This window comes from Sesamum indicum, linkage group LG1 (genome assembly GCF_000512975.1).
Source record: "Sesamum indicum cultivar Zhongzhi No. 13 linkage group LG1, S_indicum_v1.0, whole genome shotgun sequence".
Classification (NCBI taxonomy): domain Eukaryota; kingdom Viridiplantae; phylum Streptophyta; class Magnoliopsida; order Lamiales; family Pedaliaceae; genus Sesamum; species Sesamum indicum.
Window position 1 is genome coordinate 18,431,130 of NC_026145.1, and position 20,374 is coordinate 18,451,503.

The 20,374-nt window shown below is 38.3% G+C and overlaps 7 protein-coding genes and 1 long non-coding RNA gene across 11 annotated transcripts in view; 4 read left to right on the top strand and 4 right to left on the bottom strand.

The window, feature by feature from the left end:
• On the top strand, positions 969 to 3,288 carry LOC105173881 (aluminum-activated malate transporter 10). Its single transcript, XM_011095785.2, has 6 exons — positions 969 to 1,487; positions 1,630 to 1,770; positions 1,856 to 2,128; positions 2,229 to 2,350; positions 2,442 to 2,588; positions 2,679 to 3,288. Exons 1-6 carry the CDS (start codon positions 1,154 to 1,156, stop codon positions 3,168 to 3,170), a joined length of 1,509 nt encoding a protein of 502 aa, XP_011094087.2. The 5' UTR covers positions 969 to 1,153; the 3' UTR covers positions 3,171 to 3,288.
• On the bottom strand, positions 3,405 to 5,724 carry LOC105173890. Of its 2 annotated transcripts, XM_011095804.2 has the most exons (3): positions 5,535 to 5,724; positions 5,262 to 5,371; positions 3,405 to 4,349 (listed from the first exon to the last, which is right to left on the bottom strand). In XM_011095804.2, the coding sequence occupies exons 2-3, from the start codon at positions 5,353 to 5,355 to the stop codon at positions 3,694 to 3,696; spliced, it is 750 nt and encodes a 249-aa protein (XP_011094106.1). In that variant the 5' UTR covers positions 5,356 to 5,371; positions 5,535 to 5,724; the 3' UTR covers positions 3,405 to 3,693. The 2 variants fall into 2 exon arrangements, with proteins under 2 accessions (XP_011094106.1, XP_011094097.1); XM_011095795.2 differs by having other exon boundaries at positions 5,262 to 5,723.
• On the top strand, positions 6,478 to 10,624 carry LOC105173904 (serine/threonine-protein kinase WNK8). Its single transcript, XM_011095815.2, has 7 exons — positions 6,478 to 7,385; positions 7,596 to 7,633; positions 7,750 to 7,977; positions 8,059 to 8,279; positions 8,357 to 8,514; positions 8,597 to 8,990; positions 9,072 to 10,624. The coding sequence occupies exons 1-7, from the start codon at positions 7,218 to 7,220 to the stop codon at positions 10,595 to 10,597; spliced, it is 2,733 nt and encodes a 910-aa protein (XP_011094117.1). The 5' UTR covers positions 6,478 to 7,217; the 3' UTR covers positions 10,598 to 10,624.
• On the bottom strand, positions 10,680 to 12,288 carry LOC110012388. The gene is made up of 2 exons (XR_002287535.1): positions 11,989 to 12,288; positions 10,680 to 11,412 (listed from the first exon to the last, which is right to left on the bottom strand). It is a non-coding gene; the product is annotated as an uncharacterized LOC110012388 (long non-coding RNA).
• Positions 12,877 to 14,160, bottom strand: LOC105173912 (protein CURVATURE THYLAKOID 1B, chloroplastic). The gene is made up of 6 exons (XM_011095829.2): positions 13,873 to 14,160; positions 13,671 to 13,777; positions 13,505 to 13,591; positions 13,356 to 13,418; positions 13,221 to 13,258; positions 12,877 to 13,154 (listed from the first exon to the last, which is right to left on the bottom strand). Exons 1-6 carry the CDS (start codon positions 14,030 to 14,032, stop codon positions 13,097 to 13,099), a joined length of 513 nt encoding a protein of 170 aa, XP_011094131.1. The 5' UTR covers positions 14,033 to 14,160; the 3' UTR covers positions 12,877 to 13,096.
• Positions 14,940 to 15,695, top strand: LOC105174464 (calcium-binding protein KIC-like). Its single transcript, XM_011096584.2, has one exon. The coding sequence runs from the start codon at positions 15,087 to 15,089 to the stop codon at positions 15,444 to 15,446; it is 360 nt and encodes a 119-aa protein (XP_011094886.1). The 5' UTR covers positions 14,940 to 15,086; the 3' UTR covers positions 15,447 to 15,695.
• On the bottom strand, positions 15,924 to 19,145 carry LOC105173919 (serine/arginine-rich splicing factor RS31-like). 3 transcript variants are annotated; one of them, XM_011095841.2, is made up of 6 exons: positions 18,995 to 19,145; positions 18,788 to 18,914; positions 17,127 to 17,239; positions 16,731 to 16,954; positions 16,371 to 16,622; positions 15,924 to 16,156 (listed from the first exon to the last, which is right to left on the bottom strand). In XM_011095841.2, exons 2-6 carry the CDS (start codon positions 18,891 to 18,893, stop codon positions 16,126 to 16,128), a joined length of 726 nt encoding a protein of 241 aa, XP_011094143.1. In that variant the 5' UTR covers positions 18,894 to 18,914; positions 18,995 to 19,145; the 3' UTR covers positions 15,924 to 16,125. The 3 variants fall into 3 exon arrangements, with proteins under 3 accessions (XP_011094143.1, XP_011094150.1, XP_020551308.1); XM_011095848.2 differs by lacking the exon at positions 18,995 to 19,145 and adding an exon at positions 17,372 to 17,870; XM_020695649.1 differs by lacking the exons at positions 18,788 to 18,914; positions 18,995 to 19,145 and adding an exon at positions 17,372 to 18,376.
• Positions 19,590 to 20,374, top strand: part of LOC105173961 (calcium-transporting ATPase, endoplasmic reticulum-type) — a gene marked incomplete in the record, with an annotated part of 5,782 nt that continues 4,997 nt past the window's right edge. Inside the window, 2 exon segments of the mRNA XM_011095905.2 lie at positions 19,590 to 20,217; positions 20,341 to 20,374.

Sequence of the window (20,374 nt, forward strand, 5' to 3'; positions counted from 1 at the left end):
AAGAGAAAAAAGAGGAGAGAGAGAGAGAGAGAGAGAGAGAGAGAAAGTAGTGTTATGGAGATGGATGAAATGGAAGTTGAAGTATCTTATCATAAGTAAAACTGGGTTTCTTGCTAGCTAGCCCAATTAAGTGATGATGATGAGGAACGTATTTTTTTCTACACCTACATACGTACTTCATTTTGACCTAATTTCAGACAATAAATAAATATATATGCAGACGTTAATGACTTTTTCTTGGATATCAATATATGGTAATGAATTACATATACAATATATATATATGAAAGAGATAACCCAAAAGTGGCACCACCACTCATAGTGATGAGTGAGATTTTAGGGGTTGAATAAATCAATTTTTAAATGAATGATCAGCAAACCCCATTATCTTCACCTAACTTTAAGTCTGTATGCAACTACCTAAGCTATAATATATACAATTAATTAGGTCATTCTGAGTACTACCTCCCATATCAAACCTAAATTAATTAGGTCATTTTAATTTAACTACCTAAAATTCATACATGTATCATGTATGTATGTATGTATTCCTCCAATATATATCATATATGCTATTATTTACAGCAATTGTAATTATTCTTTTTCTGATGATTACTTCAAATACAATTTCATCTATATTAATTATGATAAATAGTACTTAGTAATAATAAGAAATTAATTAACAATATTATAATAATGATTATTATTGTCCATATATATATATATATAATGGGTGCTTACATAATTAAAGACAGTGCTGCCTCATCTTCCCAACTTCATTCTCCTGCTTGCTTTTCTTATCCATGACATCAACCAAAAAGAATTAATTAGAGATAAGAATTTGGAGAGATGATCGAATTAATGTGCTGATATTGTGTAATTAGGTAGCTAAGGGTGATGATGCATGCGTGGGTTTTGGTAAGTTAAAGCTATACGAAATGCAGATCCTGGTAACTAAAGAAAGCTATGCTGACCTACCTTCAAATATTTTAGTGTTGTTCTTGTATAATATATGCATCTCCTTCACTACCAACTAATTACACACACCCCTTTTATTTCCTCACTTCTCCATCATTCAACACACAACTGTCTTCTAGTAAAAGTACCATCCTTCACCTAATACCAATTTGTTCCGTTTCACGTCCTTGTGACTATGGTTAACCATCCATTAGAATGGCGAATTAACGTGCCCCATGCAACTACTTCCACCGTTTTAGTTCCCCATCCTTACTGCTCCCCACATATTAGAGTTTGTACACTGCCTCTGGGATTTATCATGGGATTTCTAACCACTATTTGGGGCTTCCTTCAAAGGGCTTGGATCATTGCTGTTACTGAGCCTAACAAGTTAATGCATTGTCTCAAAGTTGGATTGGCTCTTTCTCTTGTCTCGCTCTTTTACTACATGAGGCCTTTGTATCAAGGAGTTGGAGGGAATGCTATGTGGGCTGTTATGACTGTTGTTGTTGTCTCCGAGTACACTGTCGGTACGCTACTCTCTTCTTCTTCTTTCTCATTACATATGCTTCTCCTTTACTCCTGTCTACCAACTTTATTAATTACTACTTATATATTTCAAAGGCCTGTCCTGTATATTACTAACTAGCTACTCCCAAAACTTGCATGCAGGCGCCACACTTTCTAAATCTGTCAACAGAGCAACTGGAACTTTCTTGGCTGGAGCACTAGCGGTTGGTGTTCATTGGGTAGCTACCCAATCAGGAGAAAAGTTGGAGCCCGTAATTCTTCAAGCTTCTGTTTTCCTTCTAGGTAGGTTTAGCTTCTCTCCGCGCTCTAACTCTTGAATGAAAATGACTAGTTATATATAGTTACATTGTTCTACTTTTTCTTGCAGCTGCTGCAGCCACTTTCTCTCGATTCATTCCATCGATAAAAGCAAGATTTGATTACGGGGCAATGATCTTCATCCTCACCTTCAGCCTGGTATCAGTTTCAGGCTATCGTGTCCAAAAATTGTTCAAACTGGCTCATGATAGACTATCCACTATTGCAATAGGGACCTCAATCTGCATCCTAATAAGCATGCTTGTGTGCCCTGTTTGGGCAGGAACCGAGCTCCACAACCTTATCAAAAACAATATGGAAAAGCTTTCAGATTCCCTGGATGGTACGTAAACAATCTCAACTTACCGCAATTAAACACGTGCATTCCTCCTACCAGGAATAAAGGGATTTTTTTATTAATCTTTCTGCTCAAAACCGATCAGGATGTGTAGCAGAATATTTCGGAAATGATGTCAAGTCCAACAATTCCAAGAGTGAAGCTTCCCACAAAATATTGCAAGCCTACAAATGCACGCTCAACTCCAAGGCTACTGAAGAATCCTTGGTATTTTTTCCTTCTCCTGCAGTACCAACTTTAAGTCTTAGTTCAATTTGAAATGTTCTTCTGCTGAAACACGACTCTGCTCTCTCTACAGGCTAATTTTGCCAGATGGGAGCCTGCTCATGGGGGGTTCAACTTTGGACATCCTTGGAAAGAGTACCTCAAAGTTGGGGCTTCACTCAGGAGCTGTGCTTACTGCATTGAAGCCCTTAATGGCGGTAGCATCTGTTCCGATGCTAAGGTAGTCATAACTCGACGCGCAATAACCTGATATCAGTTATTATTATAGTTTAGTTATCGAGGTTCATTTGTTTCTGTTGCAAATTCACAGGTTCCTGATTTCCTCAAGACACATTTTGGCAAGTTCTGCATAAGATTAAGCGCCAGTTCTTCAGCTGTGTTGAAAGAATTGGCCGTTGCTATCAGTACAATGAAAAAATCATCAAAGATAGATGTTATGGTTGAAGAAATGAGGAATGCAGTTCAAGAACTTGAGAATGCCCTGAAATCCCTCTCTAGGCAACAAATTGCATCAACTGAAACAAAAACAGGGGACTCGGTCAATGACATAGGAGAGGGAAATGCGAGTCCAGTAGTAGTAACTCTGGCCGAGATTGTTCCATTAGTCACGGTAACTTCATTGTTGATAGAGATTGCAGCAAGAACAGAGAAAATTGCAGAGGCGGTAAATGGACTGGCAGACAAAGCAGAATTCAGAGTTGAAAGTGCTGAAAATACAAAAAAGAGCCAAACCCAGAAAGTTAAACAGATTAGTGCAAAAGATGAGGACGAGAAGACAATGATGACCCTTGAGAAGGTCTGAGCTTCTTAGCATAACCCAAAAAATGCTTGTTTCTTTTTGGGTTTGTAAGTTCATTTTAGACACTGTACAGCAACGGAGAGTTACTGTTTATTACTATAATACAAAAATTTTCTAGAAATCTCGGTGTGATAGAAAGAAGGTTATTACCAGCTCCTGATGTGGGGCATGCAAACAGAGAAAGCACGAAACACTGGGCAAAACACTTGTTTTGGTAGTGTGATCCAGTGCATTATATACCCGGATTAGGATTCAATTCAGGTTATAGAACTTGTGTAGGATATGCAGCACATGCTGCCACACGAGAAGTGTAAGGGAAGCTAATTGATGATAGTCCAGTAAAAGCTAACTGAATTAATCAACAAAAATAACTAAAATCACAAATCCAAATTACAGTTTCTATCACACTCTAACAGCATAAATCGGACCAACCACGCCTTCTGTCAGTTACAGTTCTATTTATGGCTGACTACATGTAGCCAGAGATGTCATATCTAGTCCAATGACATTGCCATCGCCTGATGAGTTACCTGTTAGAATTCACATTTTCTATGGATGCTTCTTCAGTATTCCCCCAGCCAAGGTTCACGGCCAGGTCCTCGACCGCTACCTTGATAACATCAGATCGGACACCAATATCGGTTGCATATCTGCTCATGCAGTACATTCCTGCCGTCATTGTAGCCACGCCAACTGGACTAGGCATTAGCAATTTCAGAGGGGAGGAAAGAAGCGCTGCTAATGGTGCACCAATGACGGAGGATGCTTGCCCGCTTCTCCCGACACCCAGCCGATCAACTATGAGCAGTCCTGTCTTGCAGTACAAGGCAAAATCCTCGCAGTTGTTTTGAAACACGTCATAGTTCCCAAATCCATTCTGAAGCAGATACATAGCTCGATGAACAACCGTCTCTGGTGGGTCTGAGGCTGCAGTTGTGCATGTGCCACCTCGCAGTTTAGCAATGAAAATGGATGGACTGACTCCATACTCAAAGGCATAAAGGGAACCATTTCGAAGGAAGCAATCAAGGCAGGAGAGGACGACTCCGCTATTTGGCTGCCTAAAACCACAATCAGGAAACGTGGGACATTGTGCAGTCAGGCTGTGTGCTTCGTCGTTGGGCCTGGGAGAGGTCTCAACACGGGTAAAATGAACCACTTTGCTGCCCCCGACAAAAATGCCTGCATAATTCATAGAAGGAAGGATAGGAAGAACACTTTATCATGCAAATAAATATGCCATGCTTGTTTCAACAAATAATAGTAATGCGCGCACACAGCATTCACATTGATATTTTCAGTTGCAATGTTAAACAACTGAAATTTATTCCATCCGGAAAAAGTTTTTTCTTCTATCTAGTCTAATTCATTTCACTAATCTACAGAATCAATCTCAATAGGAAAAAGTATTGGTTTCAGAAAAGAAATGGACGCAGCAGATCTTGTTCAAAATAAAAAGTCGGCTCAAGTACAGGTGATATTTGGCCTGTTTCTACTCAAGCCCAAGCTATTCGCCATCTATGCCGTGTCTGAATACGAGGAAAAATGATTGATTGTTTAACACATCAAATCAGTTGCGGGTTTCTCATGGGTTCCTTCTTGTCTCTACGAATTGTTTTATCATATGTTTGATGAAGGCTGTCGAGTTTAAGGCTAAATTGGCACCTCAAAATTAGTAATATATAATATATGTATGCTGTATCCACTGAGATCCTATTGAACCCACAGCAATTTCGTAGCCAAAATGGGCAATTATTTCACTCGTTGGACGCAAACCCGAAAGAGCAAGTGGACATGCAAATGATGCGTTGAAAAAGAAGGCGATCAACGAAGCAAGATGAGATTTTTATCCAGAATTCCAATCAATTATGCTGAAATTCAAGCTAATCACTCATATCTAACCAGTTTGGAGATGGAATAGGCATCAAAACAAGGAGATGAAAACAACAGAGCGAGTAAGATGCCAACAAGAAGTCAGAATGTCACAAAAACAAGTAAAATATAAAGACAACATCAATGCAGCATTCTCCTATGTCTAAAATAACAATTCATTTCTAGAACCAGAAAAATTAAAAAAGGAAAGGGACGGCAAACCATGATGAGAGTATGCAAAGACTGCTCTGTAAGTATAGATATGATCCCCTGCCTTGATCGCACTCCACTCCACTCTGTTTGTGAGCAAACCCATCTTCCTCTCTCTATTTCTATGAAGTATTAGAACAAGAAGAAAAATGAAACCTTGAGCAATTTCAGCAAAACCTCTCCCAGGAATTCTGCTTTGAGGAAATGGACATAAACCACCGTTGCAGAAAAACAGGGAAAAGCAAAATAAATGAATTTGAAGGTGGAGGAATGTGATTGGTTTACCAAATAATTTGCCCAACCACCGTAGCCAAAAAATATATACATAGTATTAGCATAGAGATGGTGATGAAGCCAAGCATGTTGATGCTGGGCTGTTTGGTTTCTTGTTTTTTTTCTTTTCCCCTTTTTGGTCCTTAAAGTTTTTAGGGTGAGGGTGAGGGTGATGGTGCAGTGTGAGCATCATTGCGCTAATTTCTTTTTATTTTGAGGGGACCTATATTTGTTTGTGAGTGAAGGTAAGAAATCAAGAGATTCTTGCAATGGGCATCCAAGGAAAAGTGTACTGTGGTGTTTGCATAATCCATGACATTGGTGAAAGATATGCTTTGCTTTGTATAGACGTTTCCAATATTTTAATTAATTGGATCGCTTGGCTTAATCATTTATAATCCTCATTTTCCTTTTGTTTAGATTTTAAATAATGTGCTTCATTATGAGATGATGACATAAATAATCACCTAACTCTACGGCCTCATTTGCATTAGCTTATTAGGTTGGATATTATTGGATTTCTGGTCCAATCCAATAATATTTAGCATGTCTTTTATTCGATCCAAACTCGATCCCAATCCACCAAGGTAATAAACCCACATAAATGATCACATACGGGATTGATTTCTTGTCTTGTTTGGTCAGTTTTGGATAGTGAATTCAGCAGAATATAATAAGTTGGAGGGAGATGGAAGAATTGAAGGGCTCTCAAGGAAAACATTCATTAATTGGAGAGTGGCGTCTTCAGCTACATTTTATAACATCTTTCTTGGGATAAGGCCCAACCCAAAATGGACACCAGAAACCGACACAAAGAATTAAGGTAAGAGATTCCATTATTATGAGAATAAGAATATTACATGAATGAATTAAGGAGTAAGGAGCATTGAATTGAAATAGAGCCGCACAAGTGTGTGTTCTCTCCTTAATTCCGCCAAATCCCACATAACCTTAATTTCTTCTTCTTCTGCCCCTCATTTCTTTCTTTTCCCCAACCCCCTCTCACTCTCCCTCTCCCTCTCTCTCCCCTCATCTCCCCCTCGCAATCATAAGTTTTGTTCTTCATCTCTCTCATTAGTTCTACTCCCTTCCCTTTCCACTTCCTCCCATTAATTCCCTAACCCTCCACCCACCAATCACCATAGCCGCAATACTTAACATTTCTTTCTCTCAACCTCCTTCATTTTCATCCACCCCCACCAACAAAAGAAATATTTTCTCAAATTTATTTTCAACTGATTTTTATTTTCAGAAGATCATGGATATTTGGTTATGATTTTTAATCATGAACCACCCATCATATCATATGAATCATCCACACATCTTCACCATGTGACATTAGATACGCAGGATTAGGCGGCGTCGATCGGCGTTTATGGGAATTGGAGTTTTGGTGATGACACGAAACCTCTCTTTGTTTTCGTGTCTCAATGGATCTTTCCCCAACTCTTTCTCCTTCACAACTCTCCATTTCCTTTCGTCGTCTCTACATATTCTTATCCCCTATGCCCATTCCAAATGCAGATGTCCATTCAATGCCGCCCCCTTGCCATTAATTTCCTATTGCATTCCTTCACATGTTTTCTTCCACCTCCAATACAATTCCCACCTCTGATTTCTAGGCCGCCCTTCTCTTTTCTCTTTGGTTTATGTGTCTTCTGAAACTTTGTTTGGTCGCTGTTGCTACTGCTGCTAATGGCCGGAATGTGTTCCGGTGCGGGTTTTGGTGTATCTCGTTCAATAACAAATGGAAGTGGAAACGGGGATTTCTCAGGACATTCCTTGAGTAGTGCTGGTCCCGATGAGGCTCATTACCGCCAGGTTGATTATGTGGAGAAATGTAGCAGGAGTCGATATGTTCGGGTAAATTTTTGTAAAATGAGTATGCTCTTCTTTCCGTAACCTCAGGATTTTCAAAAATCCCTGTTGTGACGTTTTTTGAATCATAATTGCTTGGTTATAGCCTTATCTAGGGTATTCTTGTGCTGCATGGTGATATTCATCATCCCTTTTGAAAATTGATTTAATGCAATGTATTACTTGGCTTTTAACGGCCTGTATTTTATTTTGCAGTACAATGAAGTCTTGGGCAAGGGTGCATTCAAGACTGTGTATGTGCTTACAACTGGGTTTTTCTCTTTGCTTTTGTAGGTTTTAGTTTATAAGAGAAATTATAAAGATATTCTCATTTGTTTCCAATTTTTTCTTGTTTATTTTTACTCTTTAGCTACAAGGCATTTGACCAGCTCAACGGAATAGAAGTAGCATGGAACCGGGTGAAAATAGATGATGTGTTGCGGTCACCTGAAGATTTGGAGAAATTATACTCTGAGGTTCATCTTCTTAGACAATTGAAGCATGAAAACATCATGAAATTCTACGACTCATGGATTGATGACAAGAAGAAGACTGTTAACATGATCACTGAGTTGTTCGCATCTGGGAGCCTGAGGCAGTAAGTTTCTTCTGTTTCTTTTTCATATTTATTAAGGATTTATGGGTGATTTATGCCGAGATTCCATTTTTTGTTTGTTAGATACCGTAGAAAGCACAAAAATGTTGATATGAAGGCTATAAAGAATTGGGCAAGACAGATTCTCCAAGGTTTAGACTATCTTCATAGTCAAAACCCGCCTGTCATTCACAGGGACTTAAAATGTGACAATATTTTTGTGAATGGAAATCAAGGAGAAGTTAAGATTGGCGACCTTGGGCTAGCAACCATCCTGCAGCAGCCTACCGCTCAAAGTGTCATTGGTATATAGCTTTTGAATTTATACTTTCTGAACTAGAAGTGATTCCTATGATAAGTGCTCACAGCTACATCTTATCAGGAACCCCTGAATTTATGGCCCCGGAGCTGTATGAAGAGAAATACAATGAACTAGTTGACATATATTCCTTTGGAATGTGCTTGTTGGAAATGGTTACTTTGGAATATCCTTATTCTGAGTGCAAAAATCCAGCTCAAATATTTAGGAAAGTTACATCTGTAAGTTCTTTTCCCTCCATCTTGCATTCTGTGTACTACTTAATATTATATGGTGTCATCTTAGAAAGCATTTCACTGGCAGGGTGTCAAACCTGCTGCTCTTGCCAAAGTGGCTTCTAAGGAGGTTAAAGAATTTATTGAGAAATGCTTGGTCCCAGCTTCTGAGAGAATGTCTGCTAAGGAACTTCTTAAAGACCCCTTTCTTCAACTAGAGCATTCCAAGGAACCTGTTCGTGATTTGTTACACATACCTAATGAAGTTCCTAGATCTATAAGTCAATTGTATTATGGACCCAATTCTATGGATATAGACCCTGAATATAACCAGTCTGTCTGCACAGACTCCAATTGTGCAAGCCCTTGTTCTGAAGTGGTGGAATTTGAAAGATCATATCAGAACAATGATTTCAGACTGAGGGGTAAGAAGAATGATGATAACTCAATCTCATTGACCTTGCGCATCGCGGATCAGGGAGGTAAGTTTGAAAGCACTTCTGTGGCCACACACTTTTCTCTGTAGAAAACTTGCACTGAGTAATTTTTCTTCAAAATTACAGGGCGAGTGCGGAACATACACTTCCTGTTCTACCTTGACTCAGACACCGCACTTGCTGTTGCAGCTGAGATGGTTGAGCAGTTAGATTTAGCAGATCATGATGTAGTTTTCATTGCCGACTTCATTGATTCCTTAATAATGAGAATTTTGCCTGAGTGGAAGCCTTCATCTGATTGTTGTTCCAGTGGAGAGAGATGTACAAGTGGCCTAACCTTGATATCAGATCAATGGGACATGCCATTGCCGTACACTAGAGCTGAGTCTGTGGCAAGGCAAGATAATGTGTGTGATATTCATATGGGTCGTCAAATTTGTGTACCAGCTGACAGCAATAACTTGTACAGGAATTCCAATTTGGTGTCTACCCCTCATACTGCATGTACCTCATCTCCATGTTTGACTAATACAGGGAACATACTATCACTAGGATCAGCAACGTCTGAGGTCATCGGAGAAGATTCTTCTATAAAGAATGGGATGATGTCTAAAGGTTCTAGTGGTGAAGTATCTGAAATGGAATTTAGATCTCTATATTATCATGAATGTGGAATCCATGGAAAATGTCCATCACTGAACCAATTGGGAGAAGACTCAGGATGCATTTATTCTGATCAGAAAAAAATACCCAGAGTTGCGAGCTTTTTCAGCTGTTGTGAAAACTCAGAGTTCATTTTCTCTGATGAGAAAAAAATTCCCAGGGTTGCAAGCTATTTAAGTTGTAGTGAAAAAGGTACATCTCTGGAGCATTTCGGAGAAAACTTGGAGTTGAATTCTTTGGATGAGAAACAAATTCCTAGAGTTGAGAGCTTTTTAAGCTGTTGTGAAAAAGGTCCATCACTGGAGCAGTTGGGAGAAAACTCAGGATGCATTTATTCTGATCAGAAAAAAATACCCAGAGTTGCGTTCTTTTTCAGCTGTTGTGAAAACTCAGAGTTCATTTTTTCTGATGAGAAAAAAATTCCTAGGTTTACATCGCTGGAGGATTTGGGAGAAAACTCAGACTTGAATGCTTCAGATGAGATACAAATTCCTAGAGTTGAGAGCTTTTTAAGCTGCTGCGAAAAAGGTCCATCACTGGAGCAGTTGGGAGAAAACTTGGATTCAAGTATTTCTGATCAGAAAAAGGTTCCCAGAGTTTCGAGCTTTTTAAGCTGTTGCGAAAAGAGTGCATCATTGGAACATTTGGGAGAAAACTCGTATTTGAATTTTTCTGATGAGAAAAAAATTCCCAGAGTTGCGAGCTATTTAAGCTGTTGCGAAAATGGATCATCACTGGAACACTTGGGGAAAAACTCAGATTTCATTTTATCTGATCAGAAAAAAATTCCCAGAGTTGCGAGTTTTTTAAGCTGTTGTTCTACTATGACTTTGCTAGACACAGATTCTGAGAGTGATTTGAAGTTGGAACTTGATGCTATTGAAGCACAATATCAGCAATGGCATCAAGAAATTTCAAGGATGAGGCAGGAGGCAATGGAGGCCACAACAAAAAGATGGATAACTAAAAAGAAAGAGGTTGTCCATTGAAGATTGATGTGATGGATCAATTGTTCGTTACTTTAAACTCTTCTCCCGCCCTGCCCATATCCAAGCTTCTTACTCCGGTTGAAGATTTACTTATTTTCGAAATCTTCTTCTTTTTTGTTTTGGGCGATGATGGATTTGGAACCTCCTTCGTTGGATGTGGCTTCCTGGCAAGAACTGATTGTCTTCCACCCGGTATTATTAGGGGCTGGAGACTAACTATATCTTCTTGTACGAGAATGTATATAATTGCCCCTTTCTGTATACTTTCCCATAGCAGGTCAATAACACACGAGCTTTTTTTTTTTACTCTGTAGAAGATAAAATGCAAGGAAATTTTTTGTGCCAAATCAGACTCTTATCATAAGATACATCATTGTGTTCATGAGAACACGAAATAATTCAACCAAGTTCATCTAAACAATAGCTGCATAAAAGTATAAATTGCAATCTTGACGAGTGATACCAGCTTTTTTACCAAGCTTTTCTATTCATTTTCTGCTGTAAAATTTTCAGTAGGCAGTAAGACATGGGAAAAAGTTGAAAGCATATAATATAAAGGTCATCAGGCTACATGCACTGATACCAGCAACAAACTTTCCAAAATAAGAACTATGGCCTAACGAGCATGAAGGATAACAGTCGTCAGCCATATACAAGAAGCAGCTATACAGAAAGAATGCAGAGAAGCTCTAGTTTTCTGTCCAAGTGCGTTTACACTTTGTGCATGTGTAGCATACTGTCATTGGTTCATCAGCTGACCTGGTGTGCACTTGGGTGAGAAGCTTCCCCGTGATTGCAGTCAGGGCAACTCACTCCTGCATAGCAAGAACTCATCAGCTGGTTTGCTCAAATGCTACCCTAATTCGCTACATGCAAAGGAGCAACCAATTCAAAGCTTCAACCAAAAAGAATTGGAGAAACAACTTCTAATTCTTTACATTGAAGTCAATATGCAAGGTCAGCTTTTAGGAAAATGTAAAAAGATTGAAAATTCTCAATATTGGCTCATCAAGATCCCGTCCCAAGATTCATGAAAAAGAGTTGGATAAGTCTTGTTCTTTATGTTGCACCAAAGACTGAACTTGTGAAAACAGGGGTTAACCAGCCACTCTTGAGGCTAAGAAAAGAGGACAAAATTATAAATTTTGTATCTATTAGGAATGGGTGCAACACAAATCAACACCATAAGAAGCGAAATGATTTCTGCAGCCTTCATACCATGAGATTACGATCATTGACAGAATAACAACAAATATCTATAAGTGAAAATGTAAAACCACCAGGAGCTCTCATTGCAACTCTTATCAAAATAAAAAGAAGCAAGAGCTGTAAATGTTCATGAGGAAAAGGAAATGGAATCCCAAACATCAACATAAAGATACAACATGGACCTGTAGTTTTGATTAAATTCTTCCTGACGTCCTCGGAGAAAATGGGATCTATCGGTTTCTAAACCAAGCAAAAATGGCTTTTTATCTTAACCTGTTGGAAGATGAGGACATATACATATTAGTAATGCAAAGGTAGAGAACCAGTGTGAAGGGTTTTGCTGACAAGTCATGAGATCCAAAACCCTAATTTGGGCAGTTTGGTTAATTAAATTACGGAGAAGTGGTGATTTTGTAAGTTGGAAATCCCCATACTTGAAAGATTATGAAATTTGTAATTAAGAGGAAAATAAAAAGGTAAAAATCAATTGATAATGATTAGATAACTTAGTTATTACACTGTTATTATTATTATTATTTGTACTGAACAAGAAAAAGGAAACTATTTCAACAGAAACGTCTAATCAATGAAACCAGAATTTCATTTAAGTTGTGATGAGGCGACAAGGGAGAGTTGTTTGATTTAATTAATATATAATTCAGTGCTTATCATCATATTGGTATTTTTAATGTTTCACAAGAAAATATATAGATATCTTTAGTTTATAATTAATTAATTCAAAATAAATATATATTAAAACAAAAAGAGTATATATTAATTAATTAATTTACTGATGATAAACTCTTTTCTCAATTTCTACTCATTAAAAAATCAATGCCTTAATTCCGGTCTGGCCCTCTTAATTAGATGCTTATTATAATAAAGATATATAGAAGAGTTAATTATTTACAACTCAACCTACAAAATGAATTCTCAATTTGTATGGTATGTGGGAAAGAATTGATGTGATGGTGGTGAGAGCATATGGATGGTGATATATGTACATGTAATGAAAACATATAGACTTGATAAACTACTCATCAATGTAGATAATGAGCAGAGGCACAAGCTACATACATACATACATACATTTATTTATATCAACTCTACATTAATATTGTACAAAATAGACATGTCTTCATTCAACGCATAGCTTAGTTAGACACAAGTAGACTAAAAAAGGTACAATTTGCATTTGTCCACCTGAAATGCTAAAATGTACGTATGTAGTGTTACATAATTGTCTTGACGAGTGTCGTCTCCGGGCCCCTTGCACCAAATTTAATTACTCTAACTGCTCCCAATTATATCATTGTATGTACTCTTGATTTTCTGAATCAATGCTTCCCTGAAATTTGAGGGGTTGAGAAATTTTAAGATGATGAAGAATGCAATGAGAGTAAGAGATTTTTACCTGTCTGGTTTAAAAACCAGGTTTCTGTACGCGAACCACTGCAGTAAAAACATAAGATATCCATTTCGTTATTCTTTCAATTTCCACTTTTCCGTTATTATTTCAAAGAGTTGAAGAAATTGAAAAAGGCGTTACCCCAGTATATCCAATTCCTACAATCTCCATAACTCCAGGTACCAAGGGAAGCCTGTCAATGGCCTTGAAAACAAGAGAAAGAAGCTAGTTTATTGATGATCAGACCGAGTAGCCAATTAACTAACAAGAATGCAATGATTGATGGTTACCGAGATCATTCCGGCTGAGGCCCACACTGCAACTCCTCCAGCCACCGCCAGAGAGGTAACCGCGTATTTGTCTTCAACTTTCTCCCACTGACACCACAAATGTAATTAAAAAACTGAAATTAATTAATAATGAATACCAAAAATTGAAGAGACAAGAGATTCTTACAGCTTCTTGAATTGTTTTAATTATTTCTGGAGTCTCAGCGGTGGCAACAACCTCAGCTGGGGCCTCTCCTGTAGCCATGGAGACAACATTGCGGGCGATCTTTCGACCTGAAAAGAGGGGGATAAGAATGAATGTATATTATTAATATTAATATTAATGTAGTAGGAATGGATTTTTTGTAAGAGGTAGGGGGGATACTGACAATAGGCATTGGTCTTGGAAAGGTAGGTGTAGGAGTGAGAAGGTGGAGCAGGAGGGGGAGAAACAGGTGTGGGTTGGAGACGAGAAGGAGCTTTGGCATTAAGGAGGGCGGAGGAAGAAAGAGAAAGTGGTGTGGATGTTGGAGTTGTTGATGCCATCATCACTCACAATTTCTGCTTCTGCTTCTATCTAATTTCACAACCACACCCAAATCAACAATCCACTACCAGCACTAGATTATCATTATTATTATTATGTTAAGGTCTTCTCATTCGACTCACCAAAACCACTCACTTCCTATCAATCCGGATAATGCAGATTGATGGCGTGGCACTTCCATAGCCTTTTTATTGGATACTCAATTACTCGCATACTTAATTTTTTTTTTTTTTTTTATGTACACAGAAATAGTGTGTGATTTATCATATTGTAATACTTTATTCCCTGTTATATTTATGTATGTGTTTTTCAGGCTTTTTCACAATTCTTGGCTTTTTTATTTTTGAGTATTTCTCATAAGAACACAATATGTGTAGTAGCTGTCCCCGTGTTTAAGAAGAGCAGCTTGGATATAACATCTACTTACAATAAATCATTATTATATTAGCCTACTGAACTAAACACAACTGATGATGTGAAAAAAATATGTTCTAGAAGCTTCTCCCGGAAATGGAATTTCATTTTCTTTTTCCTTTTAATTTGAATTTAAGCAAACTGAACATAAAAGGACGCGAAAAAGCTACATATTTTATGTTCAGGGTAAGTTTAAATTTGTGTTCATCCATATTCAAGACAGACATCTATTCACAGTAGAACAGAGATGGATATGGGAGAGAGAGAGAAAGGAAAACAAAATACCAAGGAAGCTTCTTGGAACGAACACAAAGTTGAGAGCAGACAAGCAACTGCCGATGCGTCACGGTTCATGACACCAATTTCCCAAATTGAACCTTCCTGGAAAAACCCCTAACCTCCTTAAATGTCTTTGGAATATAATGCCAATCAAAAATCAATCATGCACTCCATCAATGTGTATGTGTAAAGACTTGTTCACAACCATTATATATAAAAATATAAACTATCCAGACCCTCCATTTTCCATGGGCTCATCATATGGTTGCTCTTTCTACCGCGACATGCTCCATTCCCCTATAAAACCCGATCCCACTTTCCTCTTCCCTACAAGTGAATTTCATTCTCCCGACTCTTACTCATATGGATTGCAAACATGATAGCAAAGAATATCAAGACTTGCTACCTGTCATGGCAGATAAGCTAGATGTAAATTCCTTTGTTTCCGAACTTTGTGGTGGCTTCCTGGTTCTGGCGGATCAGGCTAAAGGGTTGATCACCCCAACAAGTCTGCAAAAGAATTGTGCTCTTCTGGGGCTAGAAGGGATGAGTGAAGACGACGCAGAAGCTATGGTACAAGAAGGGGACCTAGACGGGGATGGAGCGCTCAATGAAACTGAATTTTGCATTCTTATGGTTAGACTCAGCCCAGGTATGATGGAAGATGCTGAGACTTGGCTTGATAAAGCCATTCAAGGGGAGTTGCAGGGAACTTCATCTTGATTCTCTACACTCCTTTACTAGCCCTTCCTTTCCATTTTGATGATGATGCATTCAGCTTTACTCCCTTCCAACCCTGTATTGTTTGTACATAGATCATGAATTATAGAGATGCATCTATGATTCCCAGTTGAGGACCTAAAAAGTGTGTGTGTTTGAGGTACCAGCAATTCTTAATAGAAACTATGCAACATGTGCTGTCCTCAGTTTTATTTTCTATCAATCTCTAGTAAGAAAAAATCATTACGTTCATTCAGTTAACCATTCTATTACAGGCGACTAGGAAAAGTAGAAACAGAAAGCAAATTGGGACTTCTATCTGCCGGGTAAACATACGAGCGCGCAAATGCATGGAGGTACAAGTAAAATAAGGCCACCCCCCGGGGTGCTGCCAATGAATCACCAAGACAAATACCATCCAGAAACAATAGACACCGAAACCAATTAAAAATATAAATGCGTCAGAAAAAGCAGTAGGCATATCCAAAATATAAACTCCATATCACCCAAAAAATTACACAATCCAGTAACTAAACCACAAAACAAACCATCAAATTGATAGAATTCAAAATACAGCATTGCATCAACACTATTGTAAAGTTTGTTCTTCAAATGATCTAGAAACACAGGGCATTTACAAAATTGCAAACCAAAATAGAGTGACTTCTACTTGAACTGCCAATTAGGTTCTTGATCTCCGGACAGGCGACCTACTGCAAGGAACAATAAGGGAGCGTGTTAAGAATATTTTGTAAATATAGTATAGAAGGAAAAATCCATTCTAGTGGTACAAAAAGTGCAGACAAGGACTTATGTGAATATTTTCTCCTGTGTCCATGAGATGGATTTGTTTATTTATTGAAAATAAAAGCAAATGTGAAATTAGAAATACCAACGGATAGAGCTGTAACAGGAACATGCATATACCTTCTGTGCCTCCCATATTCAGGACTCCTGGCTCTGTCATATGAAGGACCATTATACCTATCATAAACCGGACTTCGAGCTCGGCCATAATCAGGACTCGGTCTACTCCGGCGGTAGTCTGGACTTGGTGATCTCCGATTCGGACTATCTCCACGCCTTCCGTAACTTCTTCGGGGGCTGTCGTGCATCCCACCCCTCTCATCATCATCCCTCAAAGCATACTCAACCGAAACAACTCTGTCTAGTATCTTACTGAAAATTGCCAAGATTTAGTCAGTCCACACAAAGAAAAAACAGCAAAAGAATTATTGTGCTACTATACACCCTGAGAAATGGACGAAGCTCGCTAAGAAACTCTACCTCATGTGGGTGCACTCCAATGCTTTAGTGGCATCTTCCTGGGTTTCAAATTGCACAAATGCAAAGTTCCTGCGGATGCGTACATTAAGAACCTTCCCATAAGGCTCAAAGTGTCTCTCTATGTCATAGACTCTAGTACGAACAGGGTCAAAATTTATCACAAAAAGTGTTTTAGTTGGTCTCTGATTTGCTGCCCTCCCATCACGATGCCTACCCCGTTCACCCTGACAAGATGTAAAGATAACAAGCATTCTCAAAATTTGTATCATATAGCTTGTTTAACAATAGAGAAACCCCATTGTTATATTCTGAAAAGAAGAGGCGACAGAAAATTTCAACTGATACATGTCAAAACCAGACACGCATAGTAAACACACAAGGAAGTGTTGACCTTACTTTGGCCCACTCTACAGACAATCTGCGTCTGTCATACCCAAATGGTATGTTGTCAAGACCACGGATGGCATCCTCAGCATCACGTTCATCCTCAAAATAAACAAAAGCAAAACCTGAAGGTAAAATAACTAGTATGAGAAGCAGAGACGATATATATAAGGTCGCAATACACCCTTGCAGTGGACAGTGACATCAGTAATTCAGGAAATGATTTTCCCTGTGAAGATATAAATAAAGTACAACACCTGCAAACATGTGAAGGTTCTGATGAAAGTAAGGATGTAGAGTCCTTTGCATGGTGAACTAAAGAATGATGATGAATAATGATGGAGGCAAAATTAAGGGTAGATCATTGTGATAGTTGAGTAGTCATTGACTCATTGTAAGCATGCTTCACCAATTTCACAGCAGAGATGAGTAAATTGGAAGAAATGGCATGACAGAACTCATTGATCGCCTTAAGATTAGGATGGTAGGCGTGGCATGATGAACTGATACATAGATCCCTTATCGTTATTGTGGTAGGCATGGCATGATGAATTAATCTCCACCATTACCATTTTGGTGAGATGGTGCTAAGCATTGAGGAAAGTGAAAGGGAAGATTGTGTGAAAGAGATGTAGAACATTTCCATCTGCAAGTAGGAGAGCAGGTAAGCACGTAGGTTGCCTTTGCATTAGAGGTTTTATTGCAGAGAAGATGGCGAGCCAATATAGAAGCTCATTTTCCCTTTAGCAGATGTTCCTGCGTCAAAACAAACACTTAAATATGGAGACCTTCTCTAATAAATATTCACTACTCCTGCCATTTTTTTTTTCAAGGTCATGAATTTTCTCTTCATTTTCCTTTTCCAGGATACACCCCCTCATGTTATATAACTGGATATGCATGTCGCACATCATCAGTTATAAGCTCATTTTAACCACCATGATTTCTTAATGAAATTCAATGTTACAACACAGCTACACCATGTATGGCTAGACCAACCAGATTCAAATGGTATACCTCCTACTCACAACCAAATCTGGCACATCAGACAAATATTCATTATCAACTTAAGGAAAAGCATATGGACAACTGAAATCAACAACCACAGATCAGAAAAGCATCAATAGCTTCACGAGTTAAACACAACATTTCCCGCACAAAAAATAAAAAGAGAAATCAGTATCTATAACAGAGTGTAAATATCAGTGTGCCATGAGCTATGTAAGGATATGGAGAGTTAGTTATCGGAACAATTTTACAAATCCCCTAGCCAAAGAATAGGAGAGACACTGCAGACTCAAGGCACTGGAGTTGAATGAATGGAGGGGATAGCTCTAGCATAGATAAAAGACAACTTATTTGTTCTATCCTGGAAAAGACGTACAAGAAGCCAAAATCTGCATAAAAAATTAAGTAGAGAGTAATCAAAACCTAAAACTTCCACAAACGATTTTATTCAACATAAGTAGAAGTTTATCTAGAAATGCAAAATGCAATCAACCAATAATCAAAGGTAATTCTCCAACTCACGAATTCCTCAGCTATTGAAAAATTAAGAATAAATAATCTCTACTAACTAATTTGGTAGTATTACGGGAATCCGATGACAACAATCCAAGTGTTGCAAACAAAATCGGAGAAGAAGAAGAAGAATAAAATCACAGTCGATTTACCAGATTTCATGTCAACACGTTCTACTCTTCCATATTTGGAGAACAATCTCTCCAAGTCGGATTGGCGAGTCTCATACTCAAAATTTCCGCAGAAAATCGGCCTCATCGTCTTTGGTCACGGAAGTGTCTGGTAAAGACATAAACAAAAATCAACGAAGTTAAAAAGAGATAATTAAGAGAAAAGAGAAATAAAGAAAGCATAAGTACCTTGCAAATGAGATAAGGAGAGAGAGTAGGGCAGTGGAATTGATGGTGAAGCAGAGAGGAGAAGTGAGGGAATGATATATATGTATGCATGTATGAATGTGAAAGGAGCCCTAGAGAGAGGTTCCCGGGATCCAGACACAGATGAAGCCCGTAGGATACGTCAAATATGGGCTATATTTTATTTTGGGCTGAGTGGAGTGATGAAGCCCAGTAGACAGCACTAGTAGGTGTAGGTATATATAAGTGAAAGAAAAGAATTGAGAGATGTTGTACCAACAGCAACAAATAGACACAAGACATGACATGGGACAGCATGCTTCCTTCCTGAGTCTAGAAACGTATTTAGTACTGCAAGTATTAATCAATGATGATGGTCTGAATGTATAAATGGAGAGAGATTATGATTACATTACATGTACCAAAGTTGGAAGAAATTCAATCCATTTTCGGATTCCTCTTTTATACCATACCCCATACGCCTTAGACTACTTCACCTCTTCAACTCAATTGCCAATTTTTATATACGAGTTCCTTTGGTCTGTCCGTTTCTCTTTTATGCCGCGTTTTCAAAAATTTAAAAAAAAGAAAAAGATAGTGTCGAATCCAAGTCCAAGTCAAAGAAATGAATAGAATGCAAATGCAGCTCCACTCCCACTCTCACTCTCTTTTAACCAATTTATTTATATATGTTCCAGCCAGTGGCTGTGGCTGTCAGAATACAATGCCTTTGCCTTTGGAGAACAAAACCATATCTGCTGCTGCAAAATCTTCCACAACAATTCTTAATCGCATCCCTCCCTCTTGCTTTTTCTCATAAACCCCTCCACTTTTCTTCATTCTTACCTCCATTTCTGTCCCACTTGTATCAACTGGGTTTTTCTTTTACTTGCAAGAATTTGATTGTGGTGTCTAATAGTCGAAACATCTCATCTTTCTTGTTGCTTGCTTCCAATATTTATAACGTTATTAGGTCTGCCTGTCTGTCTCTACTTAAGAAGCATGGTGATTTTCTGGGAATTTTTAATGTTCTTGAGCTTGTCACTTGGTTGGTAATGGTTCTCTTCTCCCAGAGTCGGTTGAGTTTCGAATAAAACATTCCTCCATAAGTTTACCACTTGTGAGTTGGCAGAATCACATTTATTGCTTTCATGGTTGGATGGAGGTTTTAAAGTGTTCAAGTCTTCCATTATATATGTCCACGACTGCTTATCACTCTCTCTCAGGTATGCAATTAAGGATATTTTCTTGTACCTCTTATCTTTGTTTAATTAGAATGTTTCTGGTTATGACTTGCTTCATTCTTTGCTCAAGTTGCACGTTTTGTGAATGCATTTACTGTTTTGCAGGAGTTTGGAATGAGCTGTAGCTAAGTTTATTAGA

Bases quoted from the DNA above. Each gene is read 5' to 3' on its own strand.
- LOC105173881 (XM_011095785.2), top strand. From the start codon at position 1,154: ATGGTTAACCATCCATTAGAATGGCGAATTAACGTGCCCCATGCAACT. The intron at 2,129-2,228 runs GTACGTAAACAA...AAAACCGATCAG, and splicing joins GCTTTCAGATTCCCTGGATG to GATGTGTAGCAGAATATTTC. The intron at 2,589-2,678 runs GTAGTCATAACT...GCAAATTCACAG, and splicing joins GCATCTGTTCCGATGCTAAG to GTTCCTGATTTCCTCAAGAC.
- LOC105174464 (XM_011096584.2), top strand. From the start codon at position 15,087: ATGGATTGCAAACATGATAGCAAAGAATATCAAGACTTGCTACCTGTC.
- LOC105173904 (XM_011095815.2), top strand. From the start codon at position 7,218: ATGGCCGGAATGTGTTCCGGTGCGGGTTTTGGTGTATCTCGTTCAATA. The intron at 7,386-7,595 runs GTAAATTTTTGT...TTTATTTTGCAG, and splicing joins GCAGGAGTCGATATGTTCGG to TACAATGAAGTCTTGGGCAA. The intron at 8,515-8,596 runs GTAAGTTCTTTT...TTTCACTGGCAG, and splicing joins TATTTAGGAAAGTTACATCT to GGTGTCAAACCTGCTGCTCT.
- LOC105173890 (XM_011095804.2), bottom strand. From the start codon at position 5,355: ATGGGTTTGCTCACAAACAGAGTGGAGTGGAGTGCGATCAAGGCAGGG. The intron at 4,350-5,261 runs GTTTGCCGTCCC...TGAATTATGCAG, and splicing joins CTTTGCATACTCTCATCATG to GCATTTTTGTCGGGGGCAGC.
- LOC105173919 (XM_011095841.2), bottom strand. From the start codon at position 18,893: ATGAGGCCGATTTTCTGCGGAAATTTTGAGTATGAGACTCGCCAATCC. The intron at 16,623-16,730 runs GTAGAGTTTCTT...GGCAATTTTCAG, and splicing joins TTGGAGTGCACCCACATGAG to TAAGATACTAGACAGAGTTG. The intron at 16,157-16,370 runs GTATATGCATGT...TGTTCCTTGCAG, and splicing joins GAATATGGGAGGCACAGAAG to TAGGTCGCCTGTCCGGAGAT.
- LOC105173912 (XM_011095829.2), bottom strand. From the start codon at position 14,032: ATGATGGCATCAACAACTCCAACATCCACACCACTTTCTCTTTCTTCC. The intron at 13,778-13,872 runs GTCAGTATCCCC...CCCTCTTTTCAG, and splicing joins TTCCAAGACCAATGCCTATT to GTCGAAAGATCGCCCGCAAT. The intron at 13,592-13,670 runs GTAAGAATCTCT...TTGTGGTGTCAG, and splicing joins TTAAAACAATTCAAGAAGCT to TGGGAGAAAGTTGAAGACAA.